We start from the raw sequence: 21,741 nt of genomic DNA, 5'->3' as shown, positions 1-21,741 counted from the left end.
CATGTAGGTCAGTACCTCAGAGGTCGGCTGGCTACCTAAGTTGGGGAGGTCAAACTGGTATCTGAAGCCCTTGACTTGCTTCCCGTGGTAACTTCTCTATTCTACTATGGAGCGACCTACCAATCTTCCATCAATTGAGAAATAGGTTGGGTTAGTCGGCTTGGGCTAGTCTGACTAGGTGCGACCTACCTGTATGTGGTGTTGAGGTGCTATTAGATAGTTCAAGCTCACTACATGGCTCTATGTGATTGGAAGGACAAATCATCCCCATTAATTACCCCCACTCCCAAGCCTGAGGTGCCAAGCTCATCGAAGAGTATAGCTCAGTCCTGGGTGATTATGGCTTAGCACTCTAACGCTGGTTGGTCATCGGATCGTGGTTCAATATAGAACCGGTCTACCCATTTTAGATAGTCTAATTGGTAATGTATTAGGCATGTGCAAACGTTACATGGGAATTAGGCTCTATGGACATAAAAAATGTGCTAAATTCATTTTTGGGCTTCGAAAGATGAACCATCACACCCTTTTGATCTGTCAGATTGAATCAATCTCGACCATTGATTGATTGGGTTCTCCGTCTATAAATAAGGGCCCATGGGGGGTCCCATTTGCATATATTTTTCTAAGCTTCGAGTAAGGTTGGAGAGCTCGGCGTAGTTGGTTAAGGTCATTGAGGTTGGTTGGTTCTTGTAGTCTTTTAGCGGGTCCTCTTCTATTTCTTTTCCTTTTCCTTTTCCTTACTTCTTAAATTATGTTGGCTAGTAAGTCTGAGGGAGAGGGACAGTAGGTTGTTCACACCGAGGAAGGATGCTCTGTTCATGAATAGCGAGGTTCCCAAAAAGGGGCCTTGATCTCCCGTTATCAACCCAAAACTAGGTCGTAGTTCGACCTGACCGAGCTTTCACCTGAGGAGGTGGTGCAACTCATAACCCAATATAAAATCCCAAATCAGTAATAGTGGTGCCTTCCTATCAAGGGCCAAATTCGTTAGGAACACAAGAAGAACGAGTTCTACATCTTTGAGCAAGCCTTGGCGGCGGAGCTCAAGTTCCCACTTCACCCCCTCATGGTCAAGCTGTTGGAGTACTATAGTATCTCAATTGCTTAACTTCACTCGAATACCATTAGAACCCTTGTAGGTACAATTTCATTCTATCACCATTGTGACTTTCCCTTTGACCTTTAAGAACTTCACCGACCTCTGTCACTTGAAGAGAAACCCCTCGACTATCACCTGAGGGGTGATCTAGACTTCCAATCACATAAAGCCACATGGAGAGCCCAAACCGTTCAATCACATAAAGTCACATGAAGACCAATGGGTCACTCCACAGCAAAACGTAGCACATCACCTCAGGGAGCAAGTCAATGACTTCATATGCTAGCTTGACCTCCCCGACCTAGGCAAACAATGACTTGAGTAACCAGTAGACCTTTGGGGTACTAACCTACATGATGAGATGTCCTTATCTGGTTAGCACAGTTATCAATTCCAAAGTAGACGACAACACGTCATCCAGTCGGTAGGGATAACCCCGATTCCACCCACTTTGGAGGGACTGGATGAGGATCATCGTCAATGTTGGTAGAATGTGTCCCAAAGATAATGGATCCCAAATATTATAAAAAGGCACCTCATTGCCTTTATGCGCGATTTAGTGCATAAATGCTTTCTATCTCTTTGAATCTCACTTAGCTTTCTTGCTCACTAAGCTCAGCTAACTTAAGCATCAGAGTGCCTAGTCCAAGTCCAAACCCCTTGGTACTCTGATCTCTTGCTACTTGCAGATCGGCCCACCGACCTCAACACTCACTCATCCGAGCTGTCCTCCACCAAGGAAGATGGGCAATTCAACCTCCATGATCAGGATATGATCATAAAGACAAGAGTTAGCACCTTAAATATATGACTTAATGAGAGGGATTGAATGAAGTGAAAAGTAGTAGTTCAAATTACATTTTTTTTCCCTCACTATCAAATTGCGACCAAATTCAAAAGTAGGGGTGTTTTAATGAAGAAAAATACTATAGAACATGTTTCTTGTTTCGAACTAATAAAAGTAGTAGTTCAAATTACATTTTTACCCTCATAGCAAAGAGTGACCAATTTAAATATATAGAACAGATTGGTGAAATTGGATTTATGTATCTGACCCCATATAGTTGGGATAAGGCATGGATGATGATGATGATGAATAAAGAGTGGCCAAATACAAAAATAGGGACACTTTATTAAAAAAAAAATTCCATGGACCTATTTCCCATTTGGGTTTGATGTTGGAAAGACATGATATTGGAACATCATAAAAAGCAGTAACTAATCACAATTGGGTTTTAATCAAAATTCACAAGAGGAAGGGGTGTTTCCAGTATCATAGAGTTTTCCTTCCCACTTTTAAGAGTAGTACAAATGGGAGGTGAAATAGTTAGTAAACAAAAACTTTGTTTTTGATATTTAAAAAATAAATTAAAATAATTAAATAAATAAGGCTGCTTTTCTTGATTTTCATTAAAGAGCCATCCGGTTAAAGGTTTGGCTAAAATGAAACCTTGTATACTTGCCACAAATTTAAGGGACTTGGAAAAATCCTTTACAAAGTCCAATTTCATTAGATCGAAAATGCTTTTAAAAATCCTATAATAATACTTGCCAGATTGAGATTTCTTCCTTTAAACATTACTTCTTGTCATATATTTATAATTAATTTTTCTGTTTGTAAATTTTGTTCCTTTTAAATGGGAGGAAAATTTACACTTACATTGGTTTATGTGAAAGTGAGAGTAATTTTTTTTTTAATTGGATGAATTTTAACGGAAGGATAAGATAGTGTATATCCATATAATTGACTCCTATGGTTCAACAGTGACTCTTACAATATCGATTGTCTTAATTATCGTGCTTTCTTAAAATACACACATTTATCCCTAATAAATTTAATGAATAAAGGATAATTTATGTCCAATAAAAAATTCAGAAAATGAGACCATATTTACATCCATGCACAACCCTATTATTTATACCCTGCCCTAAAGTCTGCCTTACCCCAATCCCGTGCTGATGTAATTTATACAGACTGAGAGTAACAGGAGGGTTTTTTTTACTCAATAAGCTCCCATTATTGGGGTCTTAAATGCTCCTGTGCCTTGGAGGAAGATAATATATATTTTTCTGTTTGCTATAGATCAAAAAATATTATTTATAAAAACTGCTGCTTAGCTTTTGAGTGATTCATTGCCTCCTGGTATTACGGAAGGCCACCCCTTCACACATTCAAAGAACAATTTTATTGCGCTGTAGTCCATTTCTTCTCTAGCAAGGAAGAAGCCTCCCTTTCCCAGTCTCCCTTCCTTTCAACAATCAAGATAAAAGATGAAAGACTGGAAGTATTCACAGGTTTTTCTTTATAAGTTCAATGTGAATGGGGCTAGTAGAGGTAATCCTGGACAAAGCGGAGGTGGAGTTGTTGGAAATGCTCAGGATGCTTTCCTTTTAGCATTTCATAACTAGTATGGCCAAAAAACTGTCATGGTTGCTGAATTCATGGCTCTTTTTAATGGCCGAAAATGTTGTTTTGACCACAGCATATTAGAGATTGAAGTTGAGAGTGACAATAAGACTCTTGTGTACATAATGAAAGGTAGTGCCAGCATCCCCTGGGCAGCAACTTATATCATTAGGGGGATAAAATCCTTACTTTCTTCCTTGACTGTTCAAAGCTTTTTTGAAGATTTTCACAACTTCTTGTCATGTTGGATTCGCTAATTTATATTCTGGGATGGGTTGAGAGTCTTAGGGAGAGTAATTTATATTCTGGGTATGGGGCAAGTTGGGCCTGTTTTATCTTTATTTCTGCTTTTTAAAAATGGTTAATAAAATCTTAAGGTGGCCACCCCTCCACAGGGAATAAAGTTTGGGGTAAAAAAAAAAATGAAAAATGAAAGATAATATATATATATATATGCTTGTATCACTCAATTTCCAAGATTCTAAAGTTCTGTTATTAGCTGACTATAAGAAATATATTCAAATATGGCGGGTGGAAATTTATAAAGTTAGTTCATGGAATAAGTTCTAAGCACACAGAAAAGCTTGATGTCCTCCCCCACCATGATTGTCGGGTGGCAAGGAGAGATATCATATGGTGATACTTCGTAGCCTGGGGGACTATTACCTTGAACTGTTAAACACCATTGATTAGGAATTACAATATTAATAAGTTCAGCCTATTGTGTATATATGCCTCTATAGAATTGAAGGATACATACAGAGACTGTAACAGTGGCTACAGGCTTACAGCTGATGCGAGCTCTGGTTCATATCCTAACAACCCTACCCACCAGAGCACCAGTATACTGATATTCTTTGAACACGGATCCTACTATTAATAATTTGTCCTTTCTGCCGGCCATGCTTATTTTATATTATTTTTGTCGGTATAGCAGGTTATTATAATTCACCGTCGATAAGCTATAAGCTACAGGCATTTGCATTCTCTTTATCTCTTGTGCTTTCCTTCTGGCATTTCAATGGCTTCACCCATGAAAACCAGTGAAGTTTCTTTACTTCCCACTTCCATCACTACTTCTCCATGGACGTACGATGTCTTTCTGAGTTTCAGAGGAGATGACACCCGAACGACCTTCACCGAGAGCCTACACACGGCTTTAAAACAAAGAAAGATCGAGGTTTTCATAGACTACGAACTCAGCAGAGGAGAAGAAATTAAACCAGAACTCCTGAAAGCAATCGAAGACTCAGGCATTTCCATCATCGTCTTCTCGAAGAACTATGCTTCGTCTTCATGGTGCCTTGACGAACTCTTGAAGATCATGGAGTGCAGAGAAAATATGGGTCAGATCGTTCTTCCTGTTTTCTATGACATCGATCCGTCCTACATCAGGAAACAAAGCGGGAGCTATGCGGATGCTTTTGCCAGGCACGACAACGACAAGCGCTTCACAGAGGAGAAGTTGAAAGCGTGGCGAGAAGCTCTCACCAATGCTTCCAATTTAGCTGGGTTCAATCTACAAAACGAGTACTCCCCAGCTCTCACTCACAATCTTTTTTTTTTGTTAATTAATCACTTAATTCTGTGGATGCATTTGTTCTACATGCTTTCTTACTTTTAACTTCAACAACTTAAACAAGTTTTTCACTGATCTGTTCAAAATTAATATGTAAACAGTTCAAAATTATTAAAAATGGAGATTCGTGAAGGAGGGGTTGTTTTATTACATTCATATAAGTTTCAGACCCGACTGTTAGAGTGTCCCTACGTTGCCATTGGAATTAAAGCAAGGACAGCTCTCTCTATATATTTTATATAAATAATATAAAAACCTTCGTTGTAGGCTTGTAGTTTACCAAAAATCTGCAGTTACCCCCTTTGCATCAATATTTTAAGTAATTAAGACTTCAAAGTTATTAAATTACCCTTGGGACATCTTTCTATATTATTCAAAAGTGTTGGATTTTCCCTTCTAAACTTATCTAGACTTAACATTTTTATAGAATAATTAAAATTCTAACTCCAAGATTTTTTAAGTTAAAAGTGAAAATTTCTTTTTAAGGTATTTTAATAAATTCTCATCTAAATTGATAAATATAAGGGTAAAATGGGTACTTTCATAAAATTAATACATTTTTTTTCTGTATTTGGTGCTATGCACCATTAATATTTAACTTTCCTGACCTCTTTTTCTCCAAAATAATAGTTACAGGATTTAATTCTATATCAACATTGAAACAAACCAGCTAATACACCAACGAACCAACCCTCAGTTAATATAAAACTAGTACATTAAGCCAAGTTTTCCATCCATACAATAAGAAGAAGGAGGTAACTGCAGATTTTTTCAATATTACAGGCGAGGTTTTTGTGAAATTAAAACTTAGGTAGGTTATTATGATATTGTCAGGAGACAACCGACAAAGGTTGGCTGTTTTCAATAATTTGAACAGTGGTGAAAATTAATGTGATGAAAATTTTTTAAATGACAAGAAAATACAATCAATTTGTTGTCATTTCATCATATCATGATATTTTTACGAGTCTCTCCTTGATGTGGCCCATCCTATGTTGGTCCCAATCTTCCATTCCAAATATCCAAAATGGAAGGATATATATATGAAGATTGTAGCGGGTTGCAACTACGGGATCCTATGTCAAATTCAATATTAATTGTTCATAGTGATACCTTATTAACATTAGTATTTTTTATTTAAGTTTTAATTGATTTAGGATTTAAATTGTTTATGAATTTTTAATAATTAGCAGTTGTAATACAAAAAAGGCAAAATAATAATTGACAATGCAAGAGAAATTAAAAATATAAAGTTTTATAAATGCATGCAAGGGGAGATTTGTTAACGGCTGAAATATTAATTATTGATTTATCTTTTAGACGTCTAGTGAATAAAAATAGTGATATAACAAAATATTTAGGGTTATAATAGTCAACCCAAAATGCCATTCAGCCTAGAGCTCCCAACCTACTTATAGAATGAGTCATTCACTTAAAAGACAAGCAATAAGTCATTATACTAAAACTGGTGGGGAACCATGAGTGCACAGGCTTTGTTAAGACACATAATAGAAATTTTTTTTATATTTCAACTTTTTAAAAAACTAATAATTATTCATATTTTATATACTATTAAAAAATTATATAAAAATAAATAATTATTAAAAATAAATTTAAAATATACAATAAATACTGAAAATATATTAGATTAATCAATAAATAGTGTAATATCTAATAATTATTGAAAATTTACAATTAATTAAAAAAATGAAATATATTTATACATAATTATTGAATATATTTATCACAAAAATACAATAAATAATTACTGAAAGCACAATAAATATTAATTTTAGTATATATAAATATATAATAGATATAGATAAAGATTTTAAAACTATTATAATAAATATTAGTTTTTCTAATAATTATTGATTGATAGAAGTGAAATAATGTTTTTATTATTAGTACAATAATAATTGTAATTATTATTTTATTTTTTAATATCTATTAAAAATATTTTTTGAATGTTATAACATATTTTTTATTTGTAAGGTTCAATACCTCTAGATTATTTAATATATTTTCATTATTTCAATAATATTTAAAAAATTTTGAATTATTTATATTTTATAATCCTTTTATCATATTCTATGAAATATATTTTAATTATTTTTTGTGTTTTTAATATATATTTTAATTTGTTACTTAACTTTGTCATTTAGTCTACTTTTTTTATTAAATAAGATTTAACATACGATTTAGTTATTAATTTTTTATATTTCCATAAAATTTTAATTTATACTGTTATTACCTAATTTTATTTCTTGATTATATAATATATAAAATATTAAATATATAAACATAAAATATCAAATTTTTATTAGTTCAAATGTTGTGAAATATATTGTAATTATTTTGTTATTAAAATATTTAAATAATATTTTCAATTTTAAGTTTTTAAAATATTTATTATTTTAATAGCATATAAAGAAATTGTATTTATAATTTTAAAATATTATTTTCTTGTTAAATTAAATAATCCATAGAATTATAATTCATATTGTATTGTTATTACATAATTTTGTTATGAATTTTTTAAAATATATAATAATTAATAGCCTGAATATGATTAAATTTATTATTATTATTTTTGTATTTTTACAAATATTTCAAAAATTATTATATAATTTCATTATAATATTTAAATAATTCTTAAACGTTTTAATTCAAGCTTTCTTTAAATAGATATAGATGAGAAAATGGGTGAGAGGATAAATAGGAAATAGAGATAATTTAGGAGAGAATAATGGGTGTGCTTTTCTAGAGATAAGGTTCTTAAATCATTTTTTTATGAAAAAATGGAGGAGAGAATAGAAGGAAATTAGAGGAGTGTAGGACTCCAGTAAAGGGGATAATGATGCCACATGCTAGACATTAGAAAAGCAGTCCTCCCTTTCTTTATCTATTGGTTGTTTATAAAATAGACATCGAATAAAATAAAATTAAAAATTTAAGAAAAGGAAAAGCAAGATGGCTTCCTTGTTTTAGTATATAAAGGGCACATCATAACATATCTTTAGTTCATTGATATGTTTTATATAAATAGTTTGATAACTTAAATGTTTTTAGATGAAAATGGATGATGTTGTAGGTCTCTTATAATTTTTTTTTAAATAATAGTTTTAATCAAATGAAACTCTCCATACCCAAAATTTTCTTACAAGAGTACGAGAACCATGATTCCTTGTAGCTGATTGATTAAAAAATAAATTGTAATGAGAGCAACTAAATTTTGTTTTCATTAATTACTAGATTCACCTAATTATCAAAATTATAAAAATTGATTTACCTAAATTACCAAAATTAATTTCCAAAACAATCATAATAACAACAATTGAAATACCAAAAATTACGAACATTATGAAAATTTATTTATCAAAAATTAAAATTTTAAGGAAATTAATATACAAAATTATCAAAATTTAAATAACAAGATGAATCATAAATTTAATTTCCCATATAACAAAATTAATCACCAAAATTAGCAAAATTAATTTAAAAAATTTACCAAAATTAGCAAAATTACATTATGTTCAGGAATTAATAATTCACCCAAATTAATAAATTATTATTTCCAAAATTACCAAAATTATTTATTCATAAAGTAGGAAAAATAATAATCTTTGGTTAACTTTTATACCAAAATAAATAAAAAGTAACTTAGTGAAATTAATTTTGGGAATATACCAAAATTTAACAAAATTTCCAAAACCAATTTAACTAAATAGCGATAATTAACTTTCCAAATAACCCAAACTACAATAACTAAACTACCAAAAGTACGAACATTACCAAAATTTGTTTACCAAAAATTAAAATGTTTAGGAAAATTAATGCAAAAAATTATCAAAACTAACTAAATTACTTCACTTTCATAAATTAATAATTCACAAAAATTAATAAATTCGTAAATTAGAAAAATAATATTCCTTGGTTAATTCTTAATTTAATAAATAAAGAAAAATAAATTTTGGGAATATACCAAAATTTAACAAAATTTCCAAAACTAATTTACTTAAATTTCCATAATTAATTTTCCAAATAACCAGAATGACAGTAATTAAACTACCAAAAAGTACCAATATTACCAAAAATTAAAATTTTTAGGAAAATTAATATACAAAATTTTCAAAATAAATACAACAAAATCGTTCACAAATTTAATTTTCCATATAAATAAAATAATACCAAAATTAAAGTACAAAACTTACCAAAATTAGCAAAACTACTTTACTTTCATAAACTAATAATTCACCAAAATTAACAAAATTACAAAAAATAATAAATTAATAATTTCCTATATGTGAGCTCTAGGATACTCATGGTTGGCTCAAAAAGATGGAGTCGCCACCCATTTTTGGAGGAAATGGGCCCTCATTTTAAGATTTGAAAAATTCAATTCAAGTTTTTCATAGTGATTCCGTTCTCCAAGAAAAAGGCACACAATTGAGTGATTTCGGGTCCCAAGGATTGGGAGAGGGAAGGTATTAGGCACCCCTCTCTCCAAGTTGCTGTAGCAATCCAATACAGGAGTTGTTTGGGCTCAATTTATTTTGGAAAACTGATAAATACAACAGCTAGAATTTATGAAATCTGGAGAAGCGTGCTCTTAGCTTCTCTTGAGACCGACTTTAAGGTGATGTTATTGGGTCTCAGGTACTAATTTCCCTAAGACCCTTGCCTCTCTGCCTCTATACTCAATTTAGAAGAAGTAGAGAACAATGCTTCTCCAAGGTTACCTCTCGTATGTAACCTTGTCAATGGTGTTCCAGTAGTCGAACTGAACAAAAGAGTGGTTGGATGACCTCCAAAGAGGTTTGAAACTATTGAATGCTTGGATGTTTCATGCAGATTTCAAATCTCTCGTGTGTGACATTGAAACAAACTTTCCAGCAGATAGAAAGACTTTAAACAAAACTTGAGCGAGTTACGAAGATGGGCTGAGCATTTCTGGTGTTAAGTCTGGAAAATAGGCGAAACAAATTTAAGGCTTGAGCTAGTTTCAAGGATTTCAGGATTTCAAGTAGAATGGTGTATTACATAAGTTGGGAAACTACCCCCCCCCCCCTCAAGCTCGAGCTAGGCCTCTATTTATAGAGAAAAAGGAGGAGAAAGGTTTTGAAACTCATCCAGCTATAATACCTGGGACTCAATAGCAATTTTTCACTAAAATAGGCAAAAATCCTTTAAAGAAACAGATGCCTAGTCAAGCTTTCTTATTTGATGAAACATTTTCTTCGATTTAGGGGTTGTTTTCATGGGTTTTGTGTGTCAATGGGAGCTTAGGGTGTGCCTATCAAGATAGTCTCGTATTTGGGGCTGTCAGTGGCAAAAAATGTAAATTTGACCAACTATTTCATTGGTCCAAGTGTTATTGGTTTTAAGTAGGGATATCATGGGGTTTTTGGGCTTTTTGGGTATATTAGGCTCTATTTCATTGGTCCAAGTGTTCTAATGGGTCAAGAATGAGTCTACCATCAGCCATCACCCTTTTGAAGCTTCAGGTTGGGATAGATGATGTGGTAACTTAATCAAGTGTATCGAAATGGTATCTTTCTACTTTAATGGTCAAATAGATGAATTAGGATGCGAAATTTGACATGCTAAGGCTTTTTGGGTCTTTGAATATAGTGGTGATGTCTAATTGGTCAAGTAGGACCGGGATGATTGAGATCTATGGATGACAAGTTCGGATCAACGAGATTTATTGAAATAGAATCTTGGTTTGATGAAGGGTCAAACGAGGGAATTTTGGGATAAAATTTGGTAGGTTAGGACTTTTTGAACGTCTTGAATCTAATGGAAGTGATGGATCTTTGATCAAAGGTGTAGATTGACTGATTTGGTTTAGATTATGGTTTTAGCTTATGGTTCTCCAATCAATGAAAGGGCCCCAAATGGAATCTTACTTTTTCAATGGTCAAATGAAAGTATTTGGTCATGAAATTTGATGTGCTTGGGTTTTTTGGGTCTCCAAATACAATGGTAAGGTCTGATTGGTCATGAAGTTGGGATGACAGATGGTAAGCTTTAATTAATGAAATTTACTAAAATAGGATCTTTGTTTGATGAATGGTCAAACAAGGGAATTTTGAGCTACAATTTGGTAAGTATGCATTTTTTATCGTCCTGAATCTGATGGAAGCTATGGATCTTTGATCAAAGGTGTGGTTTTTCAATCAACAAGAGGGTCCAAAATGGAATCTTAATTTTTCAATGATCAAATGGAGGACTTTGGTTGTGCAATTTGACGTTCTAGGGTTTTTGGGTTTCTAAACAAGGTGGTAAGGTCTGATTAGTCATATGAAGTTGGGATGTCGGATGGTATGCTCTAATTAATGAGATTTGTTGAAATAGGATCTAGGCTTAATGGTGTGTTAAACGAAGGAATTTTGAGCTACAATTTGGTGGGTAGGCATGGATTAAGGTGAGGCATTACGCGGATAGTTCTGATCTAAGAAAGATATGGTCAATCTTGGTAATCGTTCAAGGCCATGAAAATGGGATGTTGGTGTTTTTGCGGTTAATCATCGTAGATTTGTGGTGGGATTCGCTAGTTGATTGCTTCCTAGTGATCTTGAGGTGATGGGTGTGTTAGATTTGATTTTTGAGGAGTTGGAGTTTGAATATCGCATAGATCGGGGCCGTTAGAAAGGAAGTTGGCATGATAAATGGTGGATCTTTGCAGTTTAGTCATGAAAATTGATGCGTAACTAAGTTATAGTTTTCCAAGTATGGGGATGATGTCTGATCGGATGTTGATATTGATCTCAAGGTTCTCATTCATCCCGTGGATTGTGTCAGATGAGGGTACTTCGGGTTTTGGAAAGTATCAAGTTAACCTGGTTGTGTTTCCAAGTTTTTGGGGTCTAAGAGGAGAGTACAAAATGGTAGGGTGAAGGGACCGAGCAAAAATTGGGTATTGACACTAAAGTTAAGAAATTATTCATTAATAAATTAGAAAAAATATTAATGTTTGGCTAAACTTTAATTTAACAAAATAAATCAACATTAATTTAGTGAAATGAATTTTGAGAATATACCAAAATTTAGTAAATTTGACAAAATTAATTTGTGAAAATTCATTATAAGATTTACCAAAAATAATTTACACAATTAATCATCTCTAAATGAATTTACCAAAGTTATTAAAATAAGTGGGATAGAGTTTTCTCATTAGTATGAGAAAGAAGATATATAGTGGGAGAAATTTTAGGAGAAAAGTGATTTTAATCTTCCCCAATTAGATAGCTTTAAAAATTTAGAAAATTAGAATGGGGATTTTGGAGGAAGTTTTGAAAGAGTAGAATGACAAGTGGACTGATTTGCCTATTTGTAAATCGATAATTTTCCAACCCGACCAAGTTATGTTAGTTTTAGTTTTCCCATTTGTAAATTGACCAAAAATAAACCGACCCAACCATAGATATATATATATATTAATATTTTATATATATAATACCACTATAATTTATTAAATTTAAATTTATTTTTTAATTTTAAATCTTTTGAACAGACAAACTAAACGGAAAATAGACCAAAACCAATACTACCCGAGTTGGTAGGTTTCTCTAATGGTCAGTTGGTTTCGGGTGATAAACTCCTTAAGTGACCAAGTTGATTTGGTTGGCAAAACAATTTGTAACTGAACTGAACTCTTTGAACACTCTTAATTTCAACTAAATTATTATTTTAATCTCTAATAAATAACAATTGTTTAATCTCCAACAATTATTGAAAATTTATAGCAGAATACACAATTGTTGAAAATAAATTTATAATGGAGATACAACAGGTATCTAATAAAAATACAATAATCACAAAAATACAATAAATATTGAAAATATAATAAATTAGGTAATAAATAGTGTAGTATCAAATAATAGTTTAATCTCTAATAAATATTAATCAGTGAATTATAAAAAATATATAATTACAAAAAATAAATTTATAATAAAAATACAATAAATTAAATTTCAAAAGTTAAATAATAGTTGTTTAATCTCCAATAATTATTGACAATTTTCTGTTAAATAAGAAAACATAAATAGATTTATAAATAATTATTGAAAACACATTTATCAAAAATTACAATAAATAATTACTAAAATTACAATAAATATTAAATTTAGTATATATAAATAAATAATATGTACACTCTTATTGAAAAATTATTACTAAGAAATATAAATACTTTGAAATTTATTTTCTATAATTATTGATTGTTATAAGTGAAATTTGTTACTTACATTATTATTTAATTATTTAAATAATATTGTTATTTAAATTTTTAAGATATTAATTATTTATTGAATTTAACAATACATAAAATTATAATTAGTACTATTATTACATAATTTGTTATTAATTTTGTAAAATGTTAAATTATTATTAAAATGAATTTTATTACATAATTTCGTTATTTTAACTATTTAAAATTTAGTCATGTTAAAATTTGAATTTTATTTATTTTAAAAGTTATTACATAATATTAAATATTTTGTCATATAATTATTTAGCTATTTTTAATGTTTTGTTATTTAATATATTTAGTTTCTGACATATTTAAATATTTTTTATGTTTTAATATTAATTTTTATTGTTTGTATAACATTTAGTTTGAATAATTCATAGAATTTTAATTTATATTATTACTACATAATTTTATTATGAATTTTGTAAAAATATAGAATTATTGATAATATGAATATTCTAAAATCTATTATAATTAATTTTTGTGTTTTGAATAAATATTTTAAAGTTAGTATATAATTTCGTTATAATATGTAAATAATTCTAAAGTATTTTAATTGAAACTGTCTTTAGATAGATGTAGGTAAAAAGTGGGGAAGATGATAAATAGGAATTAGAAATAGCTTAGGAGTGAACCTCTCTACTAAATTAGAGATAATTTAAGAGATAAATATGAGTGAGAGACAATTTATGAGAAAATGGGAGAAAGTGGTGCCACTTGGCTAAACATTAGAAAAGCAAATCCCCCTTTCATTATGGTTGTTAGAAATAGTTTAGTGTATGCTATTAACTTATTGGTTTAATGGGTAATTATGTGGAATTAAAAAAATTTAAAATTCAAAAAAACAGAAAATTAGGAAGGGAATTTGGAGAAAGGAGAGGCATGGTGACGTGGACCGTCTTGCTATACATACATATATATATATATATATATTATTAGTATAGATGCATGTTTGGTTAGTTCTTATTCCTCAAAAATTTTGTTATATAGCTGTACCTTATTCACAAAAAAAAATAAATATATAAAATAAAGAACTAAGATGCGTTCTAGAAAGTGAATGTTTTTGTTTTCATTTGTTTTTGGAATTGCCACATCAGGGCCCCTCTTTAAAGCCTCCCAACCAAAGTCCCAAATGTTTGAGAGGGGCACCAAAGCTTGGGTTTTTAAATGTCAAATCCCACTAACAACTGCAATTAACCTAACATTAGGGGTGAAGATGGGTCAATTTGTTTCAGTTCCAAGGCAAATAGAATATAATCTACAATCAATCCAAATAATACATCATAATGAAAACATAATTGATTGTTAAAACCCACATTCTAACTTTAGATTACACCCAAGCTGGTTCCACCAAGGCCAATGAAGACTGGTTTCGATAGGTTAAAGCCCTAGACCCTGGAATCAACATGATGAGAGTTAGTTCCAAGATTTTGGAACTATATCCTACCGAAGAATTGGTTCGAGGTCAATTTCAATCGGTTCTAGGTAGAACCAATCCATGTGCTCAGTCCTAGCAAATACTTTGAAGCTCAATGGGTTACCTGTTGGATTATTTAATAAACCCACCTTGAACCCTTCATGTTTACTTGAAAATTTATCAGACATAGGGTTGTTCATTAAACCAATAAAACTGACCAATCTGACCCAACTCAACCCAAGTTGATTGGTTTTTTAGAAATTTTGGTTAAGTTCGGTTCAACCATTTATAATGACCCAAGAGGTCGGATCATTTTGGTTTGGCCTTGTGCAAATCAATCAAAACTTACTCAACTTGACATATATATTTAAATTTTAAACATATTTTTTTTTAATAATACCATTGCTATTTTTTAATTTAAATTTAATTTTTTAAGTTTAAATCTTTTGAACCAATTGATTTGATTGGTTAATCTGTTTCAAGTGACTAATTCCCCAAACCGATCAGATAATCGGAATGACAATAAGGTGGGTTTAGGACGGGGATCATATATTCCCCATCCCCGACCTTGATTCTCATCGACGATAAAGGTTGTCCTCCATCCCAGATCGTCAATGGAAATAGGATCCTCATGGGGACTTGAAAAATAAATAAAAATTTTAAAATATAAATAATATTTTAAAATTTTAAAAATAAATTAATATAGGTTCCCCGACCCCAGTTGGGGATACCTATTAATCCCCACCCCTATCCCTGCCCCACCAAAACAAACTAAACTGATCTTTCAACCATCGCTACCAGATAGGTTCGACTAGCCTTTCAACCAAACCAAACTGACCAGTGAACACCCCTAAATGCAGACCCCATCAATGACTAATACAAGTTTGAAATTGAAAATTGAAACATGACATTGCCTTCTTCACCTAAACTAGGACCACCCGTCATTAGTTACAAGTACCAAGGCACCCCTCCTCCTCCCTCACCACTGAAGCAACCCCTAGCCAAAACCACTCTAGATCTACTACCCACAAATTGTTCCCAATGTGCTGCTATAATTACCAGTGGGTTGGGATGTAAGAACAATTCATGGGTAGAAAATCTGAGCCCAGCCAAAATCACCGTCTCTCCCCCTTAATCTCCCTTTTGTCTACTAAAATAGAAGACAAAACCTATCAAACGCCTCAACTTTTGTTTACCCTCTTCCTACGTCTCCTTTGGGCATGATCGAAGAGCACAACTTCTCGCCCTCTCAAAAATCCTCAGCCTGCAGAGTTTACCATTCTGAGTATTTGTCTTAGCACTCTGTTGAGGATCAAAACAGGGATCACAATCTACTTTTTCCACCGACACCTTACACCAGGTTTCACTACTTTCTACCTTCACCCTTAGCAAATGCAAGCACCCTTCACAACCACATCTACTAGTTTAATTAGAAATTTCAAACAACAAACTCCCCTAGTTGCAAGTCCAAACTTTCCCAATTAGCGTTCTTCTTATCCACCCTTATCAATCCCCTTAAAACGTATATGATGTCTTTGAAGACTGTGGAACATTACACATTCGGCAGCGAACCAAAAATTCTAACCCACCATTTGTCCAAATCTAGCCATCCGCAACACCTTACTCCCATTTTTTAATGCATCACAGTAATAATTCAACTTTGGTGCTAACGGGTGGCGGGACTCAAATCCACATCTCTGCTGGGTTAATGTACCTACTGAGTCATGCACCACTTGGTGTATTTACTCCATTCCTGTAAAATCTCTTTCGGGCTTGTTTTTTATTTAAAAAAAAAAAAAAATCTCTTGTTTTGAGCATCACAAATTAATCTCAAAACAATAAACAAATATTTGTGGCATTTTTTATAGAAACTATAATTTAGTTTTCTGCCATTCTTTTACTATTTCATGCATGATTTCATTCCTTGCAGTTATGGGGATTTATCCCCAAATGTAAGAACAACCATATCCCTTGTGCAAAATGACAAGAGAGCATGAGATGGTTGAGAGTCTCCTTTTCATTATATAAAATGCACAGGCTATTCCATCGTTAAATTGGTATCTAAACATTGTTTAAATCCCTCCATAGTAGGCCTTCCAAAAGTAGTAGTAGACTTTCCAAAAGAGTAATAGTTAAAAACTATGAATCAAATACATTTTTTTCTGAAAAATAAATTCATTTCAAACTAACAAGTGCCCAATATTGCTCATTTCCATTCTTAAAAAAAAAAAAAGAAAAAAAAAAAACTGTATATGTTGGCAATCATAAACGGCTGGCCTAGGTCTCCAAATACAATTAACCTAATGTTTGAGAGCCAAAAGAAGGGACAATGCTTCCACTGGTTCTGTATCAATCGCTGGGAGAGATGACACCACTCTCATGAACAGAAAGCCTCCACACATTGCTTTTCTACAGCCGCCCCATGTCCATTCTTGCAAGCAACATCAAAGTATATCAGGATGTCAATATCATCAACCCCCTGCTCAAAGCCTGAGTACTAGCAAATCGTTTGATAGCACTGGGATCAGCAACTTCAATGGACCAGCTGCACACATACAATTCGGCAAGAAAGCCCATATTTTTGAGAAACTGTTTTTGACTACCCTTTGCACCCGAATCCACCAACTCGACCATTGTGTAGTTTGGCTACCCTAATTAATATTTTAAACTGTTTGGTTTGTTTTTTTTGTTATTCTTTCCTAGTAAGTTTGTGGTTTAGCAATCAGTCTCCATATATAACCATTTACAGAAAATAGCTTGGTTCATTTCTAAAATGATATTTAATTTATATCTTCTAGAAATCTGTCTTTATGAATATATATTTAATTAAGCATTTTGCTATAAATTTATATATAGCATGGCACAAGGTTATTGGCCAGATTTGTGTTGGCTTTTCAACCTCACTATATACGGCATGCGTGGTAAATATGTGCAATTTATCTCCTTCACAAAACTTCCACTCTTGAAAAATCTTTAATCAATCCACAGAGATCTTCCCCAACCATTCCCCAATAGTTTTGGAAAATTATCTAAAAAAGATGTTAAATTAATTTCCTTGGTAAGAATGTTATATATGCATAAATTTGTGTTTTTTCTTTAAGGCCTATTATAACCCATTTGTGTTTATTCTTCTATTTTTGTTACATTGGAAATTAACATAAATGGCAGGGATCAAGAAAAGTTTATCCAGAGGATTGTTGAAAATGTTCTGACAAGGATGAGCAAAAAGCCTTTGAATGTTGCTGTTTATCCAGTTGGAATGGATTCCAGAGTAAAAGAAATTTTCTCAATGTTAGGTACCTGCTCAAATGATGTCCGCTTTGTAGGGATATGTGGTATGGCCGGAATAGGGAAGACAACCATCGCTAAGGCTGTCTATAATCGCCTCTGTCAAGAATTCGAAGGCAGCAGCTTTCTTAGTAATGTTGGAAAAAAATCTGAACAAATCAATGGTCTAGCTCGCTTACAAGAAAATCTTCTTTCTGATATCCTAATAAAAGAGAACCTAAGTATAAGAGACACTCGTGAAGGAATCGATGTGATACAGAAAAAACTCTGTAATAAAAAGGTTCTTATTGTTCTTGATGAGGTGGATCAAAGTAGCCAATTAGAGGCATTAGCCAGAAAGCATGAGTGGTTTGGAGAAGGAAGCAAAATCATCATAACAACTCGATACAAGCATTTGCTAAATTTGGTTCCAGTAGATGAAACATATTCAGTGAAAGAATTGGATCCTCATGAATCTCTGCAACTCTTTAGTTGGCATGCCTTCAGAAAAAACTGTCCTGAAGAAGGTTACTTGGAACTCTCAAGAGATGTAGTAAGTTATGTAAGAGGACTTCCATTAGCTCTAAAGGTTTTCGGTTCTTTTCTAATTGACAAAAGAAGAACATCTGAATGGATAAGTGCATTGGAGAAGTTGAGAAATATCCGGCCTGATGAAATTGAACAAAAGCTTAGAATAAGCTTTGACGCATTAGATCGTGAAAATAAGGAAATATTCCTTGACATTGCATTCTTCTTCATTGGGATGAACAAGAACTATGCAATTGAAATATTAGATGGTTGTGGTTTCTCCTCAGAAGCTAGTATAAGTGATCTTGTTTACAGATCTCTGATCACAATCGATGAAAATGATGAGATAAGAATGTCTTTTCTACTTCGAGACATGGGAAGGGAAATTGTCCTTCAAGAAGCTCCAAAAGATTGTGGGAAGCGCAGTAGATTGTGGTCTCATAAAGATGTCTGTGACATTTTGGAAAATAAGATGGTAAGAGTTAAATTACATATACATATGAATCTCTTCTTATTATGAATCTCTCACATCTCCAATGTTGTTTGTTTATTTTCAGGGAACAGAAAATGTTGAAGGCCTCATCCTAGAAAACCCTGAAACAATGGAAATGAAATTTGTTACAGAAGCCTTTGCAAATATGAAAAGGCTAAGACTGCTTCAACTCAATAATGTGGACATCAATGGGGACTATGGACTTATTTCCAGAAAGTTAAGATGGCTTCGATGGAACCGATTCTCTTTGGAATTTATACCAACTAATTTTCATCTGGATAACCTTGTTGCTCTGGAAATGCAATACAGTAAAATCAAACAAGTCTGGAAGGAAGAAAAGGTATGCCCAGGAACATAATTTCTGTGTTTATCAATGTTAATTAATAAAAATGAAACTGATTTTCTTTTACTCCAAATGCTTCTTTCTACAGTTGCTCAAGAATTTGAAAATACTTGATCTCAGTCATTCTGCTGACCTAGTTAAAACCCCGGATTTCTTAAGTCTCCCAAACCTTGAGAGGTTAATTCTTGAATGTTGTACAAGTTTAGTTGAGGTTCACCATTCAATTGGACATCTTCATGGACTTATTGTCTTGAATCTGAAAGATTGCAAAAGTCTTCAGATTCTTCCAGAAAGCATTTGTAACGTGAAATCTCTGAAAAATCTTATTCTCTCTGGATGCTCTAGTCTCAAGATGTTGCCAGACAAATTGGGGAGTATGGAATCACTAATGAACCTTTCTTTGGAAGAAACTTCTATAGAACAGCTACCCAATTCTATTGTACAGTTGGAGAACCTAAAAACTTTATCTATCAAGGGAATCAAGGAACCACCAGAATCTCTGAGAAAAACTCCCGACTCAATTGGCCTACTACCGGCTTCATTATCCGGTCTACGGTCATTAAAATCTCTCAAAATTAGAAATTGTAATCTATTAGAAGGTCCCCCTAGTGAGATTGGGAGCTTAGCGTCATTAGAATATTTGGATCTCTGCGGCAGCCATTTTTGCAGTCTACCAAACACCATCAGTCAACTTTCTAAGCTCAAGAATCTCTGGTTGGGTGACTGCACGAGGCTTGAAGCACTTCCAGAACTTCCATCAAATTTAGACTACTTGCACACTGGTGGCTGCACATCATTGAAAGAATTTTCTAATCTTTGGAGCTTATCTTCTTTGGAAGGATTAGATATAAGCCAAACCAGTGTTTGTAATTTGCCAAGCAGCATCCGTGGCCTTTCTCAACTTAAGGAACTTATGCTAGAAGACTGCAAAAGACTTAAATCAATCCCAGAACTCCCATCAAGTCTGGAAAGAATATATGCTAGTGGTTGCACAGAAATGGAAAGATTACCAAATCTCTCAAACTTACAGAAACTATCACTCCTGATACTTACGGATTGCCACAAGTTAGCTGAGATTGAGGACCCACAAAGGAAGGAACCCATTCAAGAAATTCACATGGATAGGTGCAAAAATTCGTATACCTTTATGAAGAGTTTCCTAAATCTTCTCCAGGTCTCTCTCTCTCTCTCTCTCTGTATTTATCTTTCTATCTATCTATCTATCTATTCATCTCAAATTATATATGGTACATGGTACAGGGGGCAAAAGATGAATGTAGTGGATTTAACGCCATACTTGCTGGGAGTGAGGTTCCTGATTGGTTTACATGTCGAACCCTAGGTTCTGAAGTGTCATTTGAGGTGCCTCTAGTATTGGGTTGTAAGGTCCGAGGGCTCACTTTGTGTGCTGTTTATGCCGGATACGACGAAACCTGCATATTCAGCATTGCTCATTATGCTTATATCATTAATATAACGAAAGGTGTTCATTGGCTACTAATGGGCAGTCAAATTCACGGTAAAAACAGTTGTAAAAACAACATGTGGGTGAGGCATAGAGCACATCCTGACATGGGGAAATGGTTGGAAGGTGGGGATCAAGTAAGGGTTATGGTGCATGCTACAGAAGCGCACAAGGTGAAGATGTGTGGGGTGCATTTGGTATACAAGCCTGATGATGAGAAGCGTTCGAATGTCGTCATTGTTGAAGATGAACGGTCAATGTTAGGTAATTCGAGGGCTAAGAATAAGAGACAGAGAAATCAAAATGGAGCAGGACCCAGTAATATCCTGTCTGATCCAGCACTTTTTAACCCACATCTTTTCTATTAGTTCTCAGTCAGGCTTTGAGTCAATCGTATCTCAAAAGGAGGAGACACTACTTATTCTAGCATTATTCTAGCATTGTTATTTGTGAAGTTGTTTGTTGTCGTTCCTGCTGTTCCTTTTTGGTTGCTTTTATTTTTGTTGTTGTTATAACAGTTAATGCACTTATACCTTTTCTTTTTAGTTCTTGTTTTTGGTGGTGCTGTCATAGTTAATCAAATTAGTATTATTGTCTTTGCTACTGCTGTTAATGTAGTTTTTCTTTCTATTGATAGATAAAGGTTTTAAATTAGATGAACTTAAACCAGATAAAATTTTGTACAAGAGCATCCAGAGGTGAGTGCTCAAAATAAGAGGAGTCTTGAGATGAACTTTTGGTCCACTTGACCAACTGATGGGCTAAACTAGAAATTCTAGGATATAGTAGGTGTTTGGGGTCGATGCCCTTTTCTCAAGAAACGGTGCAATATTAGTGTTACATCAGAAATTCATTTTTTGAGAAAATGCTTGCTATATGGTTA

At 32.8% G+C, this 21,741-nt stretch overlaps 1 protein-coding gene across 1 annotated transcript; it reads left to right on the top strand.

The window, feature by feature from the left end:
- The first annotated feature begins 4,465 nt into the window (after window positions 1-4,465).
- LOC104596735 (TMV resistance protein N-like) lies at window positions 4,466-21,457 on the top strand. Its single transcript, XM_010258014.3, has 5 exons — window positions 4,466-5,039; window positions 17,931-19,032; window positions 19,115-19,390; window positions 19,482-20,567; window positions 20,654-21,457. Exons 1-5 carry the CDS (start codon window positions 4,531-4,533, stop codon window positions 21,224-21,226), a joined length of 3,546 nt encoding a protein of 1,181 aa, XP_010256316.1. The 5' UTR covers window positions 4,466-4,530; the 3' UTR covers window positions 21,227-21,457.
- Window positions 21,458-21,741: the final 284 nt, after the last annotated feature.

Source organism: Nelumbo nucifera, chromosome 5, assembly GCF_055504915.1.
Source record: "Nelumbo nucifera cultivar China Antique chromosome 5, China Antique-T2T, whole genome shotgun sequence".
NCBI lineage: Eukaryota > Viridiplantae > Streptophyta > Magnoliopsida > Proteales > Nelumbonaceae > Nelumbo > Nelumbo nucifera.
The sequence above is the reverse complement of the archived record's forward strand: the minus strand, read 5'-3'. Positions and strand labels throughout refer to the sequence as shown.